The 23,901-nt window shown below is 51.3% G+C and overlaps 1 protein-coding gene across 4 annotated transcripts; it reads left to right on the forward strand.

The window, feature by feature from the left end:
- The first annotated feature begins 292 nt into the window (after window positions 1-292).
- Znf787 (zinc finger protein 787) lies at window positions 293-23,531 on the forward strand. 4 transcript variants are annotated; one of them, XM_028779459.1, is made up of 4 exons: window positions 314-414; window positions 5,044-5,104; window positions 12,739-12,827; window positions 21,820-23,531. In XM_028779459.1, exons 2-4 carry the CDS (start codon window positions 5,067-5,069, stop codon window positions 22,884-22,886), a joined length of 1,194 nt encoding a protein of 397 aa, XP_028635292.1. In that variant the 5' UTR covers window positions 314-414; window positions 5,044-5,066; the 3' UTR covers window positions 22,887-23,531. The 4 variants fall into 4 exon arrangements, with proteins under 4 accessions (XP_028635293.1, XP_028635292.1, XP_028635294.1 ...); XM_028779460.1 differs by lacking the exon at window positions 5,044-5,104 and having other exon boundaries at window positions 293-414; XM_028779461.1 differs by lacking the exons at window positions 314-414; window positions 5,044-5,104 and adding an exon at window positions 20,195-20,257 and having other exon boundaries at window positions 12,776-12,827.
- The last annotated feature ends 370 nt before the right edge of the window (window positions 23,532-23,901 follow it).

Raw genomic sequence — 23,901 nt, forward strand, 5'->3', positions numbered from 1 at the left:
GGGGGCCGCCCCGACACCCGGAAGTGTGCGCCTAACGGGTCGAGCCAGGCCTTCTGTCCTGGGAGGGGGCGGGGCCCGAGCCCCTCGGAGCGAGGCGCCATAGAGCAGAACGGAGGACCTGGGTCCTAGATAACTCCGGAAGTGGCGTCCTGAGGCGCCTCTCCGTACCATAGAGCCGGAGGGGGTGGCGGTCAGGGGTCCCCGAGCTCCTCTGCCTAGAGCGGCGAGGTAGCGGTGGCGGCCTGGGAGGGGGAGGAGAGGGAGAGGCGCGAGCGGAAGCGGCCGGGAAGGTCACTTCCGGCCTGGGCGCCCGTCCCCCTGACCCCAGGGTCTGAGTCGCCGCTGCCGCCGCTGCCACCATCCGCGAGGCAGGCGAGAGAACGAGTGCGGTGTGACGGCCCCGGGGCCGAGGAGGTGAGGGCGGCCGCGGGCTCAGGGGGGCGTGCGCCGAGTGGCTGGGATGAGAGCGCGTCGGGAAGCCGGGCTTCGGACGGGGGTGGGTGGGGAGGCGGGAGGGCGAGCGCGGCAGAGCGGACGAGTGCGCGTGCGCGCCGTGTTAGGGCTGGGGGGGGTGGGCGTGAGCGGGCGCGCGGCCGGCGAGTTCGCGTGCGCGCCGGAGAGATTGGCGCCGCTGCCTGGGGCAATGCGCGTGCGCTACTCCGGCGGCTGTGCGGGGCCGGCGGGCACCTGGGTTACCCGAGCGGTGGAGTCCGGGCCTCCCGTTCATGGCCGGAAGTGCAGGGGACTTGTTGGGGGGGGGCGAGGTTTGATGGGGGGAGGGACCCCGCCGCCTGGACTGGGCTGACCGGAAACGGCGGCCCATGGTCAGTTTAGGGCACAGTTCTCCCTTGTCCTCTCCTTCCCCAAATCAAGTCGCCTGCCCCGTTGCTGCCTCGGGCGCTATGCGCTGGCTTTTGATCCAGCGGGTAATTACGGGATACAGGTGGCGGGAGGCCCATTCATCTATTTCCCCCGCGCGTGCTGACCGGCGGCAGGAAACACGTCCTGGGAGGGGAAGTACCAGGCCAAGGTCAGCACGGTGTTGGTACTACTGGGCCGCCTGGACTGTTGCCTTCCTACCCAGGGCGGGTTCAGGGCTGGGTCCAGCGCTGGGTCCCGCCCCTCAACAGCCCTCCGGCCGCCACCCCCAGTCTGCACAAGAGTAGGTCATAGGGTGACCCCCAATCCCGGGCATGAGTGCCCCAGCACTTGCAGAAGGTCAATCGGAAACGTGATCCACAGAAGTGAGTGGAGAATGAACTGACACCTGTCTTAACACCAGGATGGGAAAATGAACAAGAAGTAGGGATGGAAAGCAGAAGCTGAGACCTGACCCAGTACAGCTCTAGAGAATTGCTCAGGGTGTTAATAAAAAGGCAGCGACTTTGTGGGGTCCCCCAGCCCCATAGTTCAGGCTCCATGTTGGGCGTTGTTGATCTGAGCTCTGGCCTCTGCTCTGGAGAAAGCACAAGTGGGCATTAAGTCTCTTGGGTCAAGTGCAGCTAACTTTCCCTTCCTGCTTCTCTGTAGTCACCGAGTGCTGTGCTGCCATGGCCCAGAGAACTCTCATTTACGATTCTGATGTGGTTTATCTCATCTATTCTCCATCTGAGCTGAGGATGGGATGGGAAGGATATATCCTCAGACTTGGCCCATGGTGAAATTTAAGAATGATTTGCAGCCACTGGGAATATTCCCCCTCCAAGCTCAGCAGCTCAGTTCCTTGCTTCAGCGTCCTACGTTCTGCAGCCATAGATAAGAAATTTCATGGCATTCCTCAGGACACAGTGGAGGTGTTAACAGTGATACACCCAGAGCAAGGGTTTTCATACTTTGCTTTCAGGCAAAAGTTCAAAAAGTCTCTGTAGCCAGCTCTTGATTCCCAGTCTTGGCTCTTTTACAGTTCTTTGACCTTGGATGTGTCACTTCCCCTTTCCCAGGCTGTTTCCGCCACAGTCTGCTTAATTGTTACATTGTTACAGTTCCCTGAATATGCCCAGTCCATCAAGACTACAAACTCAGCTAATCCCAGGACATTGAATTGCACTGGTGGGAATGTGGGTTGGAGGGCTGTTCTCAAGGTCTTCATAGGCCAGGCCTGCTGGTGGGTGACACTGGGCAACTTGACAAGGATCTTGTGGTTCTTTTTTTTTTTGCAGTAGCTCAGGACAATAGGAGATATGCCAGAGTGTCCATGAGAGTTCTGGGGCCCACAGAGCATGAGTGCTGTGATCACATTGCTGAGTCTTGGATAAGGGGACCCTGGGACTTATGGGAGATAGCAGGATGCATGCATAGTTCAAGGCCATCAGTAAATATGCAGTCACTAATGGGCACCCATAGCTCTTATGGGTGCCCAGACACACTTCACAGGCTTTCCAAAAACCATACTGTCACCCTCTGACTAGGCAGGGATGAGCCAGGTGCTGGGCCTCCATACTTAGGAGAGTGAACGTTAGATGACTAGCTCTGGGAGGTTGGCAGGCATCGGATGCTGAGTTCTCCTGAGGCCCTGGGACAGAAGTGGTCACCTTAGTGTTGACAAGATAGGACAGATGCTTGCTGGTGCTTGTGTGTCCTTGGGCCTGAAGTGGCTTCAGGATGCAGCATGTGTAGATTGTTGATTGTAGTGCCATCCCTTCTGTTGGATCTGGGGTTACAGCCCTGTTCTTAAGTGCTGGTCATTGGGTTGGGTTCCTGGTTCCTTACTCTGTGGGTAAATGTTAGGAGACTCGATGCAGGGCTGCTGGCCATTAGATTCTTGAGACCTGGCCGAATTATAAAAGCCCTATGGTAGGATGATTGGAGTGGGATAGGCAGAGGTGACCAATATTGGCAACTGGAGTGGGTAGTGAGAATTTGAGACCTGTGCCAGCTCTAGTGGAGGCCTCACTAGCCAGCAGGGTGAATGGAAGCTGAGCTGTCATGACCTTGAGGTGGAGAGCAGAGAGCTAGCTAGAGACTATCCAAGTGGGCTGGGTGACCCTCGTTGCCACTGTGCTTTTCCTGTTCTGTGTCTGCCTTGTCCTCTCCCCTTGGGCTCCCAGAACAGTGGCTTCTCTCCTGTGCCTGGTGGGGAGTGCCTGCCTTACCTGGGATTATGCTAGATACTAGACACATCAGATAAAATCTCAACCTAAAAGCTAAGGGCAAGTCTGCTTAGAGCATGAGTTTGGGTTTGTGTGCAAGATCAGCTGGTCAGGGCTGAGTATAGGCCCTCCTTTGAGGACTCAATCTGCTGGACATTCCTTGTGCTGTTTGGGGGAGGGAAACCCATAGGAGTTTAGGACTCAGCCAACAGAAGCAGATGTTAATTGAGACCAATGCCGGTGTCCCGAGAGGAAGTCAGGCCTACCCAAGGTTGACTTGGTGTTTGCTCTGTGGCTCTATGACCTTGTGTTAGCCACTCAGCTGCCTAGCCCTTGGCTTTCTCATGTCTGAAACAGCTATAGCAGTGATAGTGTGCAAGAAATGCTTCCTCAGGTTGTCTGTTGGTAGAAGGTGCCTGCCTGCAGGTTTCTTGTTCAATACTGGGCATATGTCAGGATTTACTACTGGCATGGGGTGAGATGAGGCACCTTGGCTAGGTCACATGGTTGGTCATCAGTTGGGTAGATTCTTACCCTGGCAGCTTGCCTGTAGGGATTGTCCTCTGGCCTCTCTCTCTGGTGGTTCAGGGGCTCAGGATCCAAGCTTATGCGCTTATAGCACCGTGTACCCCACAGCTTGGGGTTTAATCTGTGCTTGGTGAATGTGATCTGTACTGTTGGCTAAGGAAGACAGCTGCAGCAGAGGGAAGGGAGGAGTTGGGAAGGCTTCCCAAGGGAGGAACTTTAGATACTGGGCCTTGGCACATGGGCATGTTACCTCAGCAGATCTAGAGAGCTATAAGGCCAGGTGGTATCTACACACCTAGAAAACAGCCCAGCCCAGAGGGTGGGTCTGAGATGGCCCTGTAATGCAAAATGTAGTGTTTTTAGAGGGTTTTAGGTTCACAGACAGGTTGAGCAGGAGGCACCGTTCCCTTATGCCCCTTTCACCAATCCAGGCTCTGGGTTGGATACTGTTGATATCCGGTTCTCCTCTCATCCTGGGGAAGCTTGCTGTTATCAGTAAATCCTTAAGGACACTGTAATCATCCAGCATGCACAGTATACTCTTGAGGAGGGTTTTGCTTTTGACAGTTTTCAGTTACTTTCCACTTGTTAAGGATTTAGGTGCTCAGGAGTGAGTCTGAAGATCTGCAGACACATTGGAGGCTGAGAGCTTGTGCTCGGATCCAGCCAGTTTGACTTGACTTCTGCTTCCTGGCTGTGGTTGGCCAGGAAGGAGCAGGGTGCTCCTCAGGGACTGCTAGCTGAGTGCCAGGTGTGCCACAGCTTTACGGTGGATTAAGGATCTAGAAGGCTCTCCTGGGGAGGTGAAGCCAAGGGTTTTCTCTGTCCTGACCACATTTACTTCATTTCCTTGCCAAACAGGCCTTGCTGGTCTTGGTTGACAGTGACCATGCTCTCCTGAAGGGACTAGAGTCCACAGGAAGTGGGTGTACTAGACCAGTTAGGAGTCAGCGATCTCATCCGCCACAACACAGGAGGATCGGGAATTGGCTCCATGCCGTGTCTAAATACAGCCTCAGATATAGCTAGGTGCAGATGATGTTCTCAAAGTGTGACTACTAAAACTGGATGAGATGGAGCAGACCCTACAAGCTCATCCTTGTAGAACAAATCTGAGAGCCCAGTGATGGCAAACACTGGGGTGCATCTGCTGGATGGTGAGGTCTTACCTGAGGACTGAGGAGATGAAGGCTCAGCTCTGGTCTGGTTTTGGATGTAGGACTTGATTACAGAGGGAGTTGAAGGGCCTAGAGTGAGGGGAGAGGCCACCTATAGACAAGGCAGAAGGGATCTGCTAGGGAAAGCGGAGTGGGTGCTCAAAAGGAGCACCCTAGTGAAGGATGGCAGGACAGTGGGCAGAGAGGCTGGCTAATGGCCATCGTGTAATGTATTCTGGAATGATAAGCACCCTTACTGTTTACCTCAGGGACCCCAGAAGGAAATAGGAAGATGATGGAGAGAAGAGCAGAGCTGGCATGGGATAGGAGGTGGGTCTTGACACGGGGAGGAAACACGTGAGTCAGCCCTCGAGAGGGGAGGAGGAGCAGGCTGGAGAATCGGGCAGGGTTCTCCAGACAGGAATGGGGGTAGACCGTGAGATTGGGGTCTGGAAGCCGGGAGTATGCAAAGCCTAGGCCAGTCTGGGCTCCTTTGAGATCTGGGGTGAATTTTGGTTTTTTTGGCTAGTGGGGTGTGTGACGGGGCTTGTTTAGTCATGATAGTGTTTCTTGCCCATGGCAGTTTTACTGAATAGGGGCTCCCTTCCATAATATACAGTTCACCCACTAAAAGCACAATTTGCTGGCTTTTACTGTGTTCACTGCATTTTGTGTTCATCACAAGAGATTTTAGAAAATTTCCACCTGCTCCAGCCCTGAGAGCCATTGTATTTTCTCTATGGCAGTGATTCTCAACTTTCTAATGCTGTGATCCTCTAGTACAGTTCTTCATGTTATGGTGACCCCCCCATCATAAAATTATTTTTTTGGCTACTTTATAACTAATTTTGCTACTGTTAATTAGTTTTTAGGTAAATATCTGATATGCAGGATATCTGACATGTGATCCCAAAGGAGGTCTCAATGGACAGGTCACTCTGTGGGTTTGCTTATTTTAGGTGTCTTACGTAGAGTTAAGCAGTATATGTTTTCCTGAATTTGGCTTGCTTTACAAGCAGGAAGCCTTGGAGGTTCAGCTTTGCTCTCTGTGTTTTTGTGGCCGTGTGCTGTGCCTCACATATTGGTCATTTGTATTGGCTCTTTTGGGCTTTTGGGTTTATGGCTTTCCTGAACATTTCACATCTAGAGTTCCATGTGGCGGGATTTTTCCTTCCACTATAGTGTAAATGGCGGTGTTGATGGGTGATTGTTTGCCTAATCTGCAGAGACTGCCAGATGTTTTCAGAAGCAGGTGCAACACTTTGCCCTCTCTGCAGCCAAGCCAGAGGCGTACTTTCTTGGCCATCCTCACCAACACTTTCATAACACTGGGGATGTGGTATGAAGTGGAGCCTTTCTGTGTTTCTGCTTGAAATTACCCGTGGCAGCATCATTTCATGTGCTCACTGGCCGTCTGGATATCTTTGAAGAAAGGGCTATTCAGATCTTTTTCCCAGTGTAGGGTTTGTGTATGGTCTGTGTTTGTGCTCATGCACATAGATGCTTACGAGTGCGAGCACATGTGGATAGTGACTTCAGTCACTTCCCTATTTTAAAGATTTATTTACTCATCTACTTAACGTGTACAGTATGTATCTGTTTATGTGTGCCATGTATATGCAAGTACTTGAGGCCAGAAGTGGTTCCTCTGGCTAGAACTGGAGTTACAGGCAGTTGTGAACTGCCATGTGGGTGCTGAGAACCAAACCCAGGTCTTTTTTCACTGAGTATCTCTCCAGCCTCTTTACCCTGTTTTTTGAGACGGGAGTCTTATTGAACCTGGAGTTCACCCTTTTGGGTAGATTATTTAGTTGGCCTTGCAAGCTCCCCTCCCCAACCAGGCCTGGCTGTCTGGGGTTACAGCTCTGTACGTGGTCCTCAGGCTTGTACAGCCACTGAGCCATCTGCCTCAGCTTGTTTGCCCAGTTTTTTATTTGTGTTATTTGAACTGAGTAATTTTTTACAAAGATTAAGGTCATGGAGTGGAGAGAGGGGTCTTGAGAGGCTTAGTCTAGATCCAGAACTGGGGTGTCGGTGAGGGGAGGCACCCAGGAGCAGGTCCTGGGTGGGCGGATGGAGGAAAGAGAACAGAGGAGACGATGGCTTGGTTGGGGCCTTTGAGAAAGGGGGAGATGAAGTCCTTGCTGGTGAACCAGGGCTGTGGGTGTGGTAGAGGTTGCTTGAGACTCAGCAGATGGGGACTCTTGGCGACAGTGAAGTTAGAGAGGGTGTTTATTAGTGAGAACCAGTAGAGAACAGGCGGCCTGGAGATGATTGGTTGGTAAGGAAGGAGATGCACTGGGATGTCACCACTCCTGCCTGCCTGTGCCAGGAGAGGAGTGAGGCATACCAGGCTGGAAGACGGAAGCAAGTGAGTGTGAGAGGATGAGGGGCAGGAGGGGCTGCTTCTGCACCCAGGCCCAGCAGGCAGGGGGAAGAAGAGGCAAGACTGGCAGCAGAAGAAAGCAAGGGGATAATTGGTGGGCAGGCATCCAGAGGGGGATGGGTGGGACCTAATAACAACAATAACAATAATTTGTCTGGGCTTAATAGCTCTGTCAGATCCATGTGCTAATTGGATTGCTTAAGGGCCCTGCTGGGAGGGGTGGGGGTGAGGCGGGGTGCCCTTTCTTCTGCCTCTGCAAGGTGGAGGTCAGAGCAGGGTGAGCATCTGTAGAGGCTGGAAGTGCTGGCTGAGAAGGGAGAGGAGGAGGAGAGAGTGGGATACACCTCCAGGGTTCCTGTTCAGATGGTGCTTAGCATCATGTTGCCTGGACTGTTTTTTTTTCTGCAGAGATTCTGGAGACTGAACCTAGAGGATCAAACCTAGGGCCTCTGTCACATGCCAGGCATGAGCTCTGCCACTGAACATACTTGCACATCTTGGAGTTTTCTCGTGCTCAGGTTGAGGCCCTTCTCTGTGGAGCTGCCGTGAGACTATGGAGCTGGGTTGTGGTTCCTGAGCTTCCCCTGGTTCCTCTGTCCCTCCCCTGCAGATCCAACATCTGTTCCCATGCTGTGAGGTCTTGGGTGGGCCCCACACCTTAAGAACTTGAACAAGAAAGCCAGTAGTTTCAGGATGGGCGGATGAGTATATGGGGGGAGTGGGTATCCTTTTTGAACCCTTTGCAAGAATACGGATCCCTGATTCATTCCCATAAGCTTGCTCCCACTGGAGGCTTCACACAGCGCTGTGAAATATCTGTCATGTAAGGATACAACTGAGGCCCTAAGAGCTTTTACTTGCTCAGGGTCACAGTGTGCAGCTGTGGTAACATGGGTTGAGCTTCCAGGCTGGGATTTTCCAGGTGAAGAGAGGTGTGTGCTTCTGTCTGGTATCAGGCCTGCTCTCCGCTTGTTTACTTAAGTCGGCCAGGTGTTGTCAGCTACTGTAGAGCACTCTGTCCTGCTCTCGGCAGCCACTAAGACGGTCCTACAGCTCTACTACCTAGGGGAGACAGATATAAGGAGCACCTTTGAGGCTTGGTGAAGATCTGCCTCTACCCCACAGATAAACCCGGGTTCCTGTGTTGTGTGGCCTGCTGTACTTCTTTGTCAGTTTGCCTCCAGGGACCTGGAACAAAGCAAAAGGTTATGCCACAAGGCAGGAGGAATAGAATGTCTTCCCTTTCTGAAGTTAAAATTTTCAGGGCATTTTGTGTGTGTTTGTGGAGAACAGACATTGATGGCAAGTCTTTCCCAGTTATTTTCTTCATTTTAAAACTGTCGTTGACTGTACTTGAAGCTCCCCATTTTGTTAGACTGCCTGGCCAGCAAGCCCCAGGAAATCCTGTGTCTCCACTCCCCAGCAGTGGAGTATGGATGTTCTGCCATGTCCAGCTTTTACATGGGTGCTGGGGACTGGACGTCAGTCTTTCTGCTGTGTGACAGGCTTTTTCAGGCTGTTTTCCATCTCCCTGGCCCCTTCCAGGACATTTTATATGGGATTTCCACGGGATAGGAGTTGACCCTTCCTATATCCTGGACACACCAGTGTTGTGGACTTGTGTGCTCCCTTGGTTCAGAGGAACTCACACAATAGTCAGCAGCAGCAGCAGCAGCAGCACATGGCCTGTAGATATGCTAGGCTGCCTCCTGTTGGCTATGCTCCCACCCCATGGGTTTTCCTCATGACTCCCACAGTCCTTGGCTTTGAAAGCTGCCCTTATTTTTTGCATTTTTTTGCTCATTGACATTACAAGACAACTAAACTTTTCCTATAATTGGCCAGATGCTGCAAACCTAAATTGTCATTCATATAGGTGACTCGGAACATTTGAAATGTGACCATATGAAGGGAGACATCATGGTGTCAGTAGGAAGAACTTGGCCAAACTAGCAAACCAGTCCAACCAGCACAGGTTAGGCTCTGCATCCTTTCCTGTAACCCTGCCAGCTCTCTTTGGGGCTTCAGATTCCTTGGGGGTTGCTTCACTGCCTGGTCAGTATAGTAATGCTTCCTGGTTTGGGGAAAGAGGCTGTCCTCCTCTGACCACTGAAGACATTCTGCAGGGGTGAGGTGAGTAGAATACAGGCAGGCTTACCCTGCCTCCTACCTATAGCCAGGCCCTCCTTCCTGCAGGAAGTTGGATGGAGCTGGGAATTCCCAGGCGCTTGAGCTTGTTTAAGTGAGAACACGATATCACACTTAGAACCACCTTTCACAGGCTGACCCTCTATTCCACCTCTTTGACTCCTGGTAGTACCTGCAGCTCAAGTCTGCCCCCGTTACCTCTCTTAGATACTTGTGTACTTCTTAAAAAGTTTACTTTCTATTAAAGGTATTTGTGTGCTGAAAATTTGCTGGTGTTTGTTTTTGTTTTTTTTATTACTATTATTACGATTTTTTTTCTCAAGAGGCAGAGTTCTCTGTGTAACAGCTCGGGCTGTCCTGGAACCCACTCCATAGACCAGGCTGGCCTCGAACTCAGATTTGCCTGCCTCTGCCTCCCTAGTGCTAGGATTAAAGGCATGTGCCACCACTGCCACGCCTGAAAACGTGTTGCTTTAAAGCAAGCACACAGTTGAGTGATATATTAATGTGTTCAGAGTTACATAGCAGTCACCGCTGTCTAGTCCTGAATGTTTCCATTCCCTGTCAGGAAGCCCACACCTCTTCATGATCACTGCCACTTCTGTCCTCGAACTGCAGCCACTCACTAGTCTGTTTCTTGTCTGCGGACTTGTCTAGAGAGTCCATGCCCATGGACTCCTAAACCATGTGACCCGGGTCTTAGAGACCTTGAGTACTTCACTCACACAGGATCTTATATCATGTGACTGGGTTTATTTGATCCTCAGCTTAGTGATCTTGGTCAGTTCATACACAGAAACCTATTCCTGGTGACGCTGGGCTCTGTGAAGTTAGGCAGTTATGCATACGGAGCCATACACCACGTGACTCCTGGCTTAGTGACCTTCGGCATTTCTTGCAACCATGTTGCCCTGGACTTAATGACCTTGGGAAGTCCATGCATATGGAGTCATAGGCTTAGTCCTTGTTTCCTTCTCTAGCATTTGGTGTCTGCTTTTTAGCTGCCACACACAGCACTGCATGCCTGTCCACTCATGATGTTGTGCAGATGGGTGCTTTCTTTGGGTGTATGCCAAGAATGGGACTCTAAGGTTACTTGATAACTGCTTACCGCTTGAGAAATGGGCTGTTTTCCAGCAGGACAGTGCCATCTGACATTTTCCCAGTGTACTTGCAAGTTCTCCTTGTGGAGTTCTCTTGTTTGTTTTACTTTAAAGACAAGATCTCATGTAACCCAGTAGTTTGGGATGCATTATGTAGCTGAGGTATGCCTGGAAATTCTAATCCTCCTGCCTCTTCTTCTCAGGTGATGATATTAATAGGTGGGCACCAGTCCATCCAGCTTCCTTTGGAGTTTTGGTGCTCATGGTGTGCTGCCTGGGGGCCTGGCAGTGTTGGGTCTTGTGTAGGGGAGGCAGAACTTTCTCCTTCCTGGAGTTAACTGCTGTGTCTGAGAAATAAGCTGACATCAAGCAGATTGACTAGAAGAGAGTTCAGGGGCCTCCTTACATGTGTGTGTATCATGTGAAAGCAAGGCCTTGTGGGTGATTGGGCCTGGTGTTTGTTCTGTGCTGGTGACTAGAGTTTTTATTACAGAGTGTGAATGGGGAGGATTGTGTCCTTGTATCTTGTCTCTGATAAGATAGTTTATTCCCCTGGGACAGGGAGGCCATGTTTCAAGAGGAAGCTATGCTTTGACTTTCAGGAAGAAAAGGGAGTCATTCCTGTCTCTGTGGACCTTGAGCTGAAATCATTCCTTGCATGATGGTGTGTTCTGGTGGGGTTCTGCCATTTTGTCAGCTTTTGCCCACGCAACTGCCTATTCTGTTGTATAGTTCTTAAGGTTGTCAGATGAGGAAAAGGAATAGAATGGAAGAGATTTGGACTCAACTTCTATGAGCAGAAGGACCCTATTGGTGTCATACCCTTATGACCCATGACTGCCTTATCCGGACACTCCCCAGCCCAACTCCCACACATCCTTGTGGTCGTTGTAGAATAGGCTCCTGTGGTTTGCTGACATTTTGTCCAGCCTCCTAGCTTTCCCATTTAAACCTTGCTGCTTTCTCTCCCAGTAGCTTCTGGAGAGGTCATCATGTGTCAATTTCATAAGCCTTTGCATGCAGCTCTTGGGCCAAATAAGTCACCTTGTGCACATTCACAGAGCTGTTCAGACCTGTCTGCAGCAGCTGGAGTCCACTTGGGTCTGTTTGTTCTTTTTGTGTGGTTCTCCCTCCTGGGGCAGGACCGAGTACTGGGATTCATCGAGGTTTGTCTTTTAAGCTTCTCCTTGGCCCAGTTTCATTCACCTGTGTTTTCATTCATACCATTGTTCTCTGGAGCACTTGGCTGCCTGGTGGGTGCTGGAGGTCCCGTGGGTAGTGCTGGCCTAGGAATAGATGTCTGAGGACAGACTAACTTGGTACAACATGGAGGGGCACTAGAACTGAGGAGGGTAAAGGGTGGGTAGACAGGCCTTTTGAGGAGGTGACTCTCACCTCAAACATAGTCTGGCAGGGACAGCTGGCATCATGTGCTTAAAGGCTCTCAGGAGCCAGGAGGAACACAGCTGAGGGGGCCCAGTTGGCTGGACTGGTAGAGAACCTGTGGTTCAGGGAGTTCCCGAGGGCTAGACCTGGCCCAGGCTTTCCACTGGATGGCCTAGAAGACCTGGATGTTAGTTACTGTTGCCTTGTGGGTCAGGCTTGTTCAGCCCTGCTGCCTGCAGTTAACTTAGGGTATAAATTTAGGTAGTTAGTCAGTCCACAGTGTTTGATTCAGGAGGTATAGGCTTTTTGTGTCTGAAATTCTTTTTGGGGGGCGGGGATTTGGGGGATTCGAGACAGAGTTTCTCTGTAACAGAGTCCTTGGCTGTCCTGGACTCACTCTCTAAACCAGGCTTGCCTCCAACTCAAAAAGATCACCCTGCCCTGCTTCCCAAGTGCTGGGATTTAAAGGCATGCTCCACTATGCATGGTCCTTGTGTTGCTCATATTTTGATGTAGAAATAGACAGTCTTCTGACACTGCTTTCCCAGTGGTACTTGAACATTCTCGTTTTAAGGTGTCCTTTAATTGGATGTTGTAGCTGTAAAGGCATATGGGCCTCTTCCAGCAAGTGTCAGATCTGCATGGTCGTGTTGAAACCACGTACACCTCTGTCCTCCACTTTGTCCACGAGGAAACTTAGTCATGGAGTTGTTCTCCCTGTTTCTAGCTGGAGGGAGCTGGGCAGGGGTCTGGGAGGGTGGCTGTGGCCTGGGTAGCAAACGGAGGCTGAACTCTATATCTTGTGTCTAGGTGCTGCAGCTTGAACCACTACTGTCTTGGTGCAGGCTTCTGTTTGCTGGGTGACTTCCTGCTTTGGAAAGTTCGTTGTTCTGTTCAACACCCTGTAATCTCTGTCTTCCTGTTTTGTATCTTTCCAACAGGGACCCAGACATGGAGCTTCGGGAAGAAGCTTGGTCTCCGGGGCCACTGGATTCTGAGGACCAGCAGATGGCCAGTCATGAGAACCCAGGTGAGGTGGCCTCGGTGGTCCCTCAACCAACCCCACTGCTTCCCCACCAGGCCAGGGAACTATCCTTTGTGACTCTGGGGTGCCTGGACTCCTGCCCCTTGTCCTCCAAGAGCCCCACACTCCCAGTTTAGAATGAGAGGCTGGTGTTCAGGTCCCTAAGTATCCTCTTAATAGGACCACCCAGATCCTTGGAGCCACCTTTTGTCTCATGTCTGCAGCTAGCTGTTGAGCACCCCTTTTGTGTCCCATATCCCGCTCTGGGTTCCAATAGTACTATGTCTGCTTTGTGGTTGTTCCTTACTTGGGTGAGCCTCCAAACCCAGGGTCTGGAAGTTGTAATGATTGAGGGAAGGATTGGGAAGGGAATCTGAGGTTACATGGTAAGATTTGGGAAGGTGGGATGGGCTAAATGTGAAATAATTCACTATTAAGTGTTGGCAACATGTGTTCTGTTCGTTTAATAAAGCATTATTGGGTTGAAAAACTCACCTGTGGGTTACGTGGAGCCCAGGTTTGTTGAGTAAGACCCATCCTGGCCCACCAGCACCCTCCTCCTCCTTCTGACTGGTAATTCCAGGCTGATGACAAGAAAGCTCATGAGAAGGCACGGTGGGCCGAGTTGTGTGTCTGACACCTGGAGCAGACGGCATCGGCTTCCTCCATGTTAATAAATTGGTGCTTATATCACGTTGCTTCAGTGTTCCTTAGACTTTGCTGTCATGGCCCAAGGTTGTTGTCACCTCCACCTTTACACTGCCACATACCCATCCGTGTGGGGTTGCAATAAAAGTTTGGCACAATCCTGACAACTCGAAATACATGGACTTGAGGTTCCACTTCTGTCTCGCCGCCAGGGTGTGTGACCTCCACTTGGGCAGAGAAACCCAGAGGGCTATGCTGCATTTTACCCTGCTGCCAAGGTGTTGGGCTTGTGGGACGCACTGATGCACCGCTTGGGGGTGAGAGAACACAGCCTAAGATGGGGGTCCCAGCCCAGATGAGAAACAAGGCAGGGGTTCCCAAACTCCCAGCTGGGAACCTCATGGAGTCAGAAGGAAGTTCCCCACACACACTCCCTCCCTGCACTCCCTAGGCCTGTAAGGAGGAGCCCGGGACTAGGGGGTGGGGGATGACTACACTGGCTTAGCTCAAGTGTCCAGGAGCGCTGAGGGGCCTTCTGCAGGAGACTTAGGACTAAGGCTTCCCCACGGCCCCCACAACGGTTCTTGATGAGAGAAACAGTCCTTGATTCTAAACTGTTGATTGATTATTCATCATGGAGAATAGGTGTATACAACTTCCTCAGAGTGGATCAGAGATTAAACATCATTTGCAGGAAGGAGTGTCCCAGAAGAGAAGCTTATTGGCTAAACCCTGGAGCCCATCTAGATACCTCATTAGCACAGAGAACTCTGTGTTCTGTGTTACGTGACCAGCGGTCATGTTCTTTCTGTGGGGAGTTGTGGTCACCTGTTCTGGGCCAGGAATCTTGTCGGGAGTGGGTGAAACACTTAATGTCCTCAGTTGGATGCCAGGGGTTTCTGAACTCATTCGACCTTACCAAGTTTCCTGCCATGGTCCACTGCCCCACACCGACTATCCTAGTTTCCTGTCTGTTGCTGTGCTAAAATAACAACATAAAGTACTGTAGAGGAGAAAGGGCTTATCTGCTGGTCCTCGTCATTGTGAGCAGGGAGGGAGGAGGTAGAGAGTGTCTGATGGTAATGGATGGCAGATGGCCATTGGTGGGACTGCAGTAAGAACAGCCAAGCCCCATCCTATTGCCTCACAGGCCTGGACACAGGCCTGTATACTAGAAAGAAAGCAGGACAGCTTCCTTACAGACAGGTGACCAGGAATACGGTCCTTCTCCCAGAGGTCTGCGTTGCTTACATGTGCTGAGAGAGAATGTGGCATGCAGAAAAACCATGATCATAGAACTCTTCAGTGGAGCAAACTCTGCAAAGGTTAGGAGTTCAAAACCCAAACCGTCTCAGAACGAAAAGACTGAAAGGAAGTCAAGTGAATGAGCACATTGTCCCCCAAATTCTAAAGGTGAGGGGTCTAAGAGCATGAACAACTGATCTTCCAGAGGAACCGCCTGTAACTCCAGCTCCAGAGGGTCTGATATTGGGCTTTGGGCATCTGTACCCAAACCTACAGCCCCTCCCCCCAATACATATAAGTAAAATTTATTTTAAAAATGTGAAAGTGGGATAATTGTAAGATGAAGATTTTTTTTACTTATTTTTGTTTAATTTTTTGCTTTTTGAGACAGGGTTTTTGTTTTGTTTTGTTTTGTTTTTTTGTGTGTAGCCCTGGCTGTCTTGAAACTTGCTCTGTAGACCAGGCAGGCCTCGAACTCAGATCTGCCTGCCTCTGAGTGCTGAGATTAAACACATGTACCACCACCAGCCAGCAAAAATGAAAAAATTAAAAGATGCAAATGGAGTAAAGAGTATTGGATTTAGGCAGAGAACGTGTGATATACATTAGACTGAGTCCCTGACACATCCAAAGCAAAGGAATAGAGTTCATGGTAAAACTGTAATTCATGGGCTGGAAGGATAACTCAGTGGTTCGAGTGCTTGCTGCTCTTGCCGAGGACCCAGGTTTCATTCTCAGCACCCTTGCATGTCTGGCAGCTCACAGCTGCATGTAACTCCAGCTCCAAGGCGTCTAGTGCCCTCACTGGCCTCTTGGTTACCATACACTGCGGCATTCATTTACATAGACACATGCACATACAAGTATAGACACATCCTAAGACTGAGGAGCCCTGCCCTGCAATAGAGCTGTTGTGAGAACACGTCACAAACATTGAGGGGAACGATAAAAGAGCTGGGGGCTGGGGTAGGGTTCAGTGGCAGCACACTTGTGTAGCATGCCCAGGGCCCCGTGTTTAATCCCACCTGCTGTAAAACCAAAACCCAGCTTCCTGGCAGAATGACTTATAAGGAAAAGTAAAGGCAGCTGTTAGGCTTCCTGTCGGCAACACTTAAGCCCGGCAGAAGTAAAACCATGACATTATGCAGGTTGAGAAGGGTGAGCCAAGAATTTGAAGGGTGTTGACTAAGAGCAAGAGCCAGTTAAGTCCCTCGCCTGTGTGTCTTTTCCTGAGAATCTAATGCTGATTGAGCTTTGGACAACCCCAGAGACCAGGGGGGAACGGGTAAGAGGCGGCAGTGAGTGTGGGCTTCATTGGAGCAAAGGTCTAGCTGGCTACCCAGACAGGTACCTGCCTATGAAGACAACGGTGAGAACGGAGAGCCTCCTTAGGGCATTTAGTGTAGCTGTCCCCAGAAGACAGCATGGGTCAGTCCTGTAAGCCCTACTGTGTTCTGATTCTGCCGTCACTCACAGTGACGAGGTGACAGTAGGCAGCATCTCCATGGGGAAGCAGAGGAGACGAGATAGCTTAAATAAAACCTCCTGTTTCTGAGGATTCATATGGCAATCACCAGTGGAGATTTTTATTTGAAAACAAGACTCAAAAGAGACACTTCCTGATTTTGCTCCCTGAGGACTGCTTTGGCAAGCTGTCCTTGGAGGGTCTAGGGCAAGAAGCATATAAGATAAATGGGACATTGTTGAGGACACCAGAGTCCAGGGAAGACAGCAAGCTTTGAGGAGGTACCCACTCACTAGAGTTGGACAGTTTTAGCCAAAGTGAATTTAATATAACATGAGGATCCAACCTGGAGTCTTTGACAGATATTCTAGATAAGGGCCCTACCTACCACAGTGCTATATTCCCAGTCCTGTTTCTTTTTATTTTGAGACAGGGACTTGCTAAGTTAGCTTTGAGCTCCTAGCCCAAGCAGGCCTTGAGCTTTCAAGCCGACCTTAGCCTCCCATATAGCTGGGATTGTAGGTCTGTGTCACCAGGACCAGCCTGTAGTTTGAGTTTCGTATGATATTGGGAAGGAAGAGATTCATTTGGTGAAGAGTAGAGAACCAGCCCACACTTGAATACTGGGTGCAAATGCTCTGCCTACAACCTCCTGAAGTGATCCAAGTGCCAAGAGAGCTTGACTCTGATGTGCTGCCTTGAAATCATTACAACTGCTATCCCACAAACAAAAATAACTACCCCTTCTGTGTCCAGGTAGTCTATGATCTGAGCGTTGTCCCAAGGTGATACCAGAAACCCTTCTGAGAAAGGACAGGACAGCATCTCAAGACTGTCTTTGGCAAGGCTGGGTTACAAAGGGTGAGCTGCCAGTTCACTGGGCCAGAGGTGAAGTTCTGTGTTCCGTCTCGCTGCTGGGGTATGTGAACTCCACTCCGGCAGACAAAACGCAGAATGTTAGGCTGTATTTTACCCTACGCCAACATCAGGTGCTGGTTATGCGGGAAACGCCGATGCACTGCTTGGGTGGGAAAATGCAGCCAAAGATGGATCCCTCAGCCCAGGTGAGAAACGAGGCAGGCTGAGGCTGAAGCTGTGGTTTCCTTACTCCCGGTATCCAGTTGCCACTGGAAACTGGGTGGAGTGTGGAATGGAGGGGCCCTTGGGAGGCCAGGGCTGGGGGCTGGGTGGGGGTGGGGTGGGGACTCTGTCTTTGCTTAGCAGCGGATGTCCAGGAGCCTAGACAGTTCTTCTGCAGGAGACTAGGTGGTGGAGCTCTGTAGGATGAAGGCTTTCTCCATGGCCCTCACGACGGTTCTTGATGAGAGAGACAGTCCTTGATTGTTCATCGTGGAGAGTAGGTGTGTACACTTCCTCAGGTGGACCAGAGATTAAATATCGTTTGCAGGAAGGAGTGTCCTGGAAGGGAAGCTTATTGGTTAAACTCTCAGGGCCCATGAGATACTTCATTAGCACAGAGAACTCTGTGTTCTGTGTTACGTGACCAGAGGTCATGTTCTTTATGTGGGGAGTTGTGGTCACCTGTTCTGGGCCAGGAATCTGATCGGGAGTAGGTGAAACACCTAATGTCCACAGGTATGAGGTGTTGGGGTTTCTGAACCCACTAGACCTTACCAAGTTTCCTGGCATGGTCCACTGCCCCACAGATAGACTGTGTAGCTGGCAGAGACTTAAATCTCTGATGCTAATGGTTTGCAATTTTGTGTATAAATATTTTCCCTGTGTGCATGTTTGTATACCATATGTTTCCCTGGTGCCTGCGGAGGTCAGAATAGGGCAGCAGAGCTCCTGGAACAGGAGTTCCTTATGGTTGTGAGCCACCATGTGAGTGCTGGAAATCAAGCCTGCGTCCCCTGCAAGGACAACAAGTGCCCTTGACCACTGAGTGAGCCATCTCCAAAGACCGTACTGAGGGAAAAAAATGTCAGCTCTGTCTCTTCTGAGACAGTGTGACCAAGAGAATCTGACCTCCTAAGCTGACCCTGCAGTCCCCTTGCTAAATGCCCACAGCACCACTTTCAAACTCCGTTGCTCTTTAGAACCTGCTAGCCCACTTGAGCCTCCAGACATCAGCTAAAAAGGAACTCCACCTTTTAAGTAATTAGTGCCCCAGTCACTTAACATCTGCTTATTTATAAAACAGGCACACTAAATGGAATAACCAGACAAAGGAAGGCATGCGCCTGACCAAAGCTCTCCTCGCTCCTCACCAGCCTTCTCCAGTTCTTAGCTCTTCCCTAGGTTGTCACTTGGTACAGCATGCTCCTTCTGCCCCTGCCTGAGCTCCCGGACTTCTTGCTGTATTCAACATTCAGATTCCTTGTCTTGACAGCAAATACTGTTCAAGAATGCATGCAGTACACTGGCACTCTGAGTTTCTAAGCTTTAAAATGTTTCCAGTTATATTCTGTCTGTGTGTACATGGGAGGGTGTAGGGCAAGCATGCCACCATGCACATGGAAGCCAGAGGGAAGCGTGAAGGCGTTGGTCTTCTTCCACTGTGTGTGTATTGTGATGGAAAGTTCAGATTGTCAGACTTAGGGCCGGCACATTTACCTGCTCAGCTGTCTCCCAGGCCCCATGATGACACTTCAGCACATACACGTCACTGTCTTTTGTTTGTACCCACTTCCTCCACCACCCTTGGGACTTGTCCCTTTCCCCTCTTAGATAGTCCTCCTGCTTTCTTCTTCCCCCTCTGCTGTCTGGTCCTACCCCATCTCCTTTCTACTTTCCTTTCCCACATGTGTATTTAAGTGTGTGTGTGTGTGTGTGTGTGTGTGTGTGTACGTACACTGATGCTTGAAGATGTAGATTCTTGTATTAAAGTAGTTTGAGACAAGGTCTCACAGAAACTGAAGCTCCATGTATCAGTTGGTTGCCTTGCCAGGGAGCTCCCAGAATCCATTTGTCTCTACCGACCAGGCAGCATTGGAGATTCAGGCCTGCACCACCATGGCTTTTACATGGGTGTTGGCGATTTGAACTTGGGACCTTTTGCTTTCACAGCAAGTGAGCTCTATCCCCCCCCCCAAACCCCATACATTATAATTTCAGTTCTTTATCTGAAGATTTCATTCTTTACCTCTGAATAAAATCGAACTGTATGTATGTAAGACGTTTTCTTTATCCATTCTTCTGGGGAAGGGCTTCTAGGCTGGCCTCATTTCTTGGCGGTTGTGATTAACAGTGCAGCAGTACACACAGTCTCAGCCTTGAGCGTGGAGGGCTTCCTGGCTGGGCTTGTGACAGTACATCTGAAATTGAGGGTTAAAGTGGAAACATGAAGGTCCTAGGGCTTCACTGGGAGAGTCCCCTGGCTACTCTAAGATTGGAACTGCTCCAGGTGACCACTGATGTTCAGTAGATCTCGTTGGCCACTGCAAATCTTGGCTTTCTGGTTCTATCACCATGTACCTAGCACCCGGAATCTAGACTATTTCTTCCGAGGAAAGAAGTATAGCCAGGGCACAAAAGCCCCATAAGGACTTTGGTTTTGATCCAAGAATTTACAGATACCAAAGAGGATTTGAAGACAGTTGATCAGACTGAGAGGGAGAGAGAGATTGATAAGGGTCAGGGTATTCGGAAGAAGGGAGACAGAAAGCCACGTTTTAAGAGTTTCTTTTCAATAGAGCTTGTGAGACAGGAGGAAAGAGTAGAGCCCAGGGCCCAGCAGGGTCTTGTTCTGTGTGACCTCACAGGTCCTCTCCCAGGATGGTATGGGCATTAGGTGGAAGCAGCCCTTCACACTAGGACCAACCAAGGAAGGAATATTTAATCTTTGTAGTTATAACCTTGCAGTCAGCTAAGAGTTGCTGTGTGTGGCCTAGAACTCAGGATATCTAGGAAGGGCATAGCAACAATGTCCACTCACCTGTTTCCTCCTTACTTGTGGGGCGGGTTTCAAGCTCCAGTCTCTTCAGCTTTAGTGCTCCAGTTAGTTGTCATGGTCTGTGATCTTTATCCTCTGGTGAATTTATTTTTGATCTAGCCCCTGAAGGCCAGCGCCTGAACATGAGCTCCAGGCTGCTTCGAGAGTTCCCATCTTAACCTTGTAAGGACGTAAGCCTCCTTTTGAATTTTCTACAACTCCCCCACCTCCCAATGAGGCGCAGCTGTGGTCGTCTGCAGGCAACATTTTGTAGTGGAGCTATGGGGGCGTATCAGGTATATGTTTACTAAAGGGACTCGTGTTTTCTTACCTTGTCTTCATGTGTATACTCTATTTGGCTTTAGGCTGGCCTCCTCCTCCTCCTCCTCCTCCTCCTCCTCCTCCTCCTCCTCCTCTTCCTCCTCCTCTTCCTCCTCTTCCTCTTCCTCCTCCTCTTCCTCCTCCTCCTCTTCTTTTTTAAGTGTAGAAGGGACCTTGCCTTAAGTTCACTGTCATCCAGTCCTGACAGGGAGAAAGGTGGCTTTATGTATACCTCCGTGGACTTTGAAAAGGGGAGCTATGGACTATTCACATTATTTGTCTCAGCTGACTTTGATGGCTATGTGTCCCCATTGCCAAGTCTCCCCCTCCTTAGCATCCCGTCATAAAGAAGCAGGCTGCACAGCACCTACCAGATGTGGGTTTGGCACGGCCTCAGAGTGGGCTACAGTCACTCATTTGCCAGATTACCTCAGAGGCAGCACTTGAGCACTTGGAGCTGGTGAAAGAGGAAGAGAGCCTCCCAGGGGCGGTGAGAGCCCAAGAAGAGACTCCAGAGTGCCACCTGGGTTGGTTGGCAGGGTATACCTTGTGAGGCCCTGGCATATGACTATGGGCCTTGGTTCTTCTGGGAAATGGGGAGGCAGAGGGAGTTTGAGGGGAGGGCAGAACCCTGGAGAGCAAGTTCAGGCAAAGTCCACCCAGCACCCAGGCCTCAAGAGCAGAGCGAGTTGGCCTTGGACAGGAGGCACATGTAGGAAGACTGGGCTACCCTGATAGGTGGGTGTTGTTTTCAGTTGTCCAGAGCAAGCTCCTATACTGTAGTTGCCGGTGGTGGTGGTGGTGGTGGTGGTGGTGGTGGTGGTGGTGGTGGTGGTGGTAGTGGTAGTGGTAGTGGTGGGGCAATCCAACTTAATTTGCAATAGAGGCTAATAACTATATGTGGGTTGGCCTTGCATGCCCTAATAGAGGGGGATAGCATTCCTCTCAAGCTGGTATCCCACCTTCTTTGTCCAACTTGTTTCTCCTTGTCTGTTTTCCACCCTGCAGTCACAATTGTCCAAATGTAACACCATTACTTCCTAGCCTGCAGGCCTGGCCTCATTGGGTTTCAGGTGTCACTTATGCTTCTCCTTGCACCCCTGCCCTTGCCCTCTATAGCTTTGGTCGGTAGACTTTGATGAGGGCCTGGTAGCCTTAGGCACTGGTTTGCAGGTCCAGGGAAAGGCTGGCAGAACATCTACTCGGAAGGAGAACAAGTATGAGGGAGATGGGTTATGAACACAAAAATTCTTGAAATGCCTCGAGTGGGTGGTGTCCCATGGGATAAGGTGTACAGGATATGCATTGGTACAACCCAGCATTCCCTGGGTTGAAGGAACCCTGAAAGGATGAGCTGCCCTGGGCCACCCAGTTTCCTGTGAGTCTGCCGCCTCTGACTTGCCTCCTTCCCTCTTGCTTTGCAGTGGACATCCTCATCATGGATGACGACGACGTCCCAAGCTGGCCCCCGACCAAGCTGTCCCCACCCCAGTCTGCACCTCCTCCTGGGCCCCCACCCCGGCCGCGGCCGCCTGCACCCTACATCTGCACTGAGTGTGGCAAAAGCTTCAGCCACTGGTCGAAGCTGACGCGGCACCAACGCACGCACACAGGCGAGCGGCCAAACGCCTGTACCGACTGCGGCAAGACCTTCTCCCAGAGCTCGCACCTAGTGCAGCACCGGCGCATCCACACAGGCGAGAAGCCGTACGCCTGCTCAGAATGCGGCAAGCGCTTTAGCTGGAGCTCCAACCTTATGCAGCACCAGCGCATCCACACAGGCGAGAAGCCTTATACTTGTCCCGACTGCGGCCGCAGCTTCACACAGAGCAAGAGCCTGGCCAAGCATCGGCGCTCCCACAGTGGTCTAAAGCCCTTTGTATGCCCGCGCTGCGGCCGTGGCTTCAGCCAGCCCAAAAGCCTGGCACGCCACCTGCGGTTGCACCCGGAGCTGTCAGGGCCAGGAGTGGCGGCCAAGGTGCTGGCTGCCAGCGTGCGGCGCGCCAAGGCACCCGAGGAGGCTACAGCAGCGGACGGCGAAATCGCCATCCCAGTGGGCGATGGCGAGGGCATCATAGTGGTGGGCCCGCCGGGGGATGGTGCTGCAGCCGCTGCGGCTCTGGCCGGGGTGGGAACGCGGGCAACGGGGACACGGTCGCGCAGGGCGCCGGCGCCCAAGCCGTACGTGTGCATGGAGTGCGGGAAGGGCTTTGGGCATGCGGCCGGGCTGCTGGCCCACCAGCGCGCTCAGCACGGGGACGGGCTGGGGGTAGCGGGTGGTGAGGAGCCTGCACACATCTGCGTGGAGTGTGGTGAGGGCTTCGTGCAGGGTGCTGCACTGCGGAGACACAAGAAGATTCATGCAGTTGGGGCACCTTCGGTCTGCAGCAGCTGCGGACAGAGTTTCTATCGGGCGGGCGGAGAGGACGATGGCGAGGACCAGTCGGCTGGTGCGCGGTGTGTGGAGTGTCGGGGTGGGGAGGCCCGGTAGGGACGGGGACGCCCGGGGGGTGGACAGGGCCCCTCGGGCTCGGTGGGGAGTACCAGTGAGCAAGACCACGAGGGAGGCCCAGAGAGAACCAGACCGAAAGGAGCAGCGGCCTTGTCTCTCTCCTTCCTTACTCCGTGCTGTTCTGGGTGTGAGGGGACCCACAGCTGTCGGGTTCTCAGGACTGCCCACAGCCTCTCTGCTGACCCGCCCTACCGCCTGGCGGACTGGCCCTTTGTAAGTTCCCAGTCTGGGAGCCAGAGACTGAGAGAACTGCGAGGGTCAATTGGCATTAGACCCTCAAGAGAAAGACCACTCCCACTATATGTGTCGGGCTGTGGGGTGTCGTAAGGAATGGAGGGAATCCTGGCCTTATGCATCAAGAGAGTCTTCCTTCCCTTCTAGAATTTTCTTTTAATCATACCATTGACCCCTCCCATCCATTATTTTTCTGCCCCATGGATCCTTATCGATTTTCTAGCCCAAGTCGTTCCTCTCCTTCCTGGATTTGCAGTAGCAGAGGCGTGAAGTAGCCTCCTGTTCCCAGTACGGTCTTATTGAGAGGATGGGGGTCCTGTGTGTTCCCTGTCCTGGAGGTGGAAGAAGGGATGTGGGGACAATAAATGGCATTATTCAATTGTCCCAGAACTGCCTGTTTTTTGAGTTTGGGATGGAGAAGGGAGAGAGGTTAAACGGAGCCATAAGAATAAGTGACAAGCGCCAGATGAGGGGGGACCATGTTGGGTTCAGAGTATCCCAAACCAGTTCCAGAAGAGACGTGCTTGCCAAGGAGCCCCTTGCTGACCTGGTAAAAGGTCACTGTTGAAAAGGTAGTCTGGCCGGGCAGTGGTGGCACACGCCTTTAATCCCAGCACTTGGGAGGCAGGCAGACGGATTTCTGAGTTCGAGGCCAAGCTGGTCTACAGAGTGAGTTCCAGGAAAGCCAGGGCTACACAGAGAGGCCCTGTCTAGAAAAACCAAAATAAAAAAAAGTCTGTTCCTGCTGGGAAAGGGATGG

This window comes from Grammomys surdaster, unplaced genomic scaffold, assembly GCF_004785775.1.
Source record: "Grammomys surdaster isolate TR1022 unplaced genomic scaffold, NIH_TR_1.0 352, whole genome shotgun sequence".
NCBI lineage: Eukaryota > Metazoa > Chordata > Mammalia > Rodentia > Muridae > Grammomys > Grammomys surdaster.

Coding starts and splice junctions, on each gene's coding strand:
- Znf787 (XM_028779459.1), top strand. CDS start 5,067: ATGATGGAGAGAAGAGCAGAGCTGGCATGGGATAGGAG. Junction 5,105..12,738: donor GAGCTGGCATGGGATAGGAG/GTGGGTCTTGAC, acceptor TCTTTCCAACAG/GGACCCAGACATGGAGCTTC. Junction 12,828..21,819: donor GGCCAGTCATGAGAACCCAG/GTGAGGTGGCCT, acceptor CTTGCTTTGCAG/TGGACATCCTCATCATGGAT.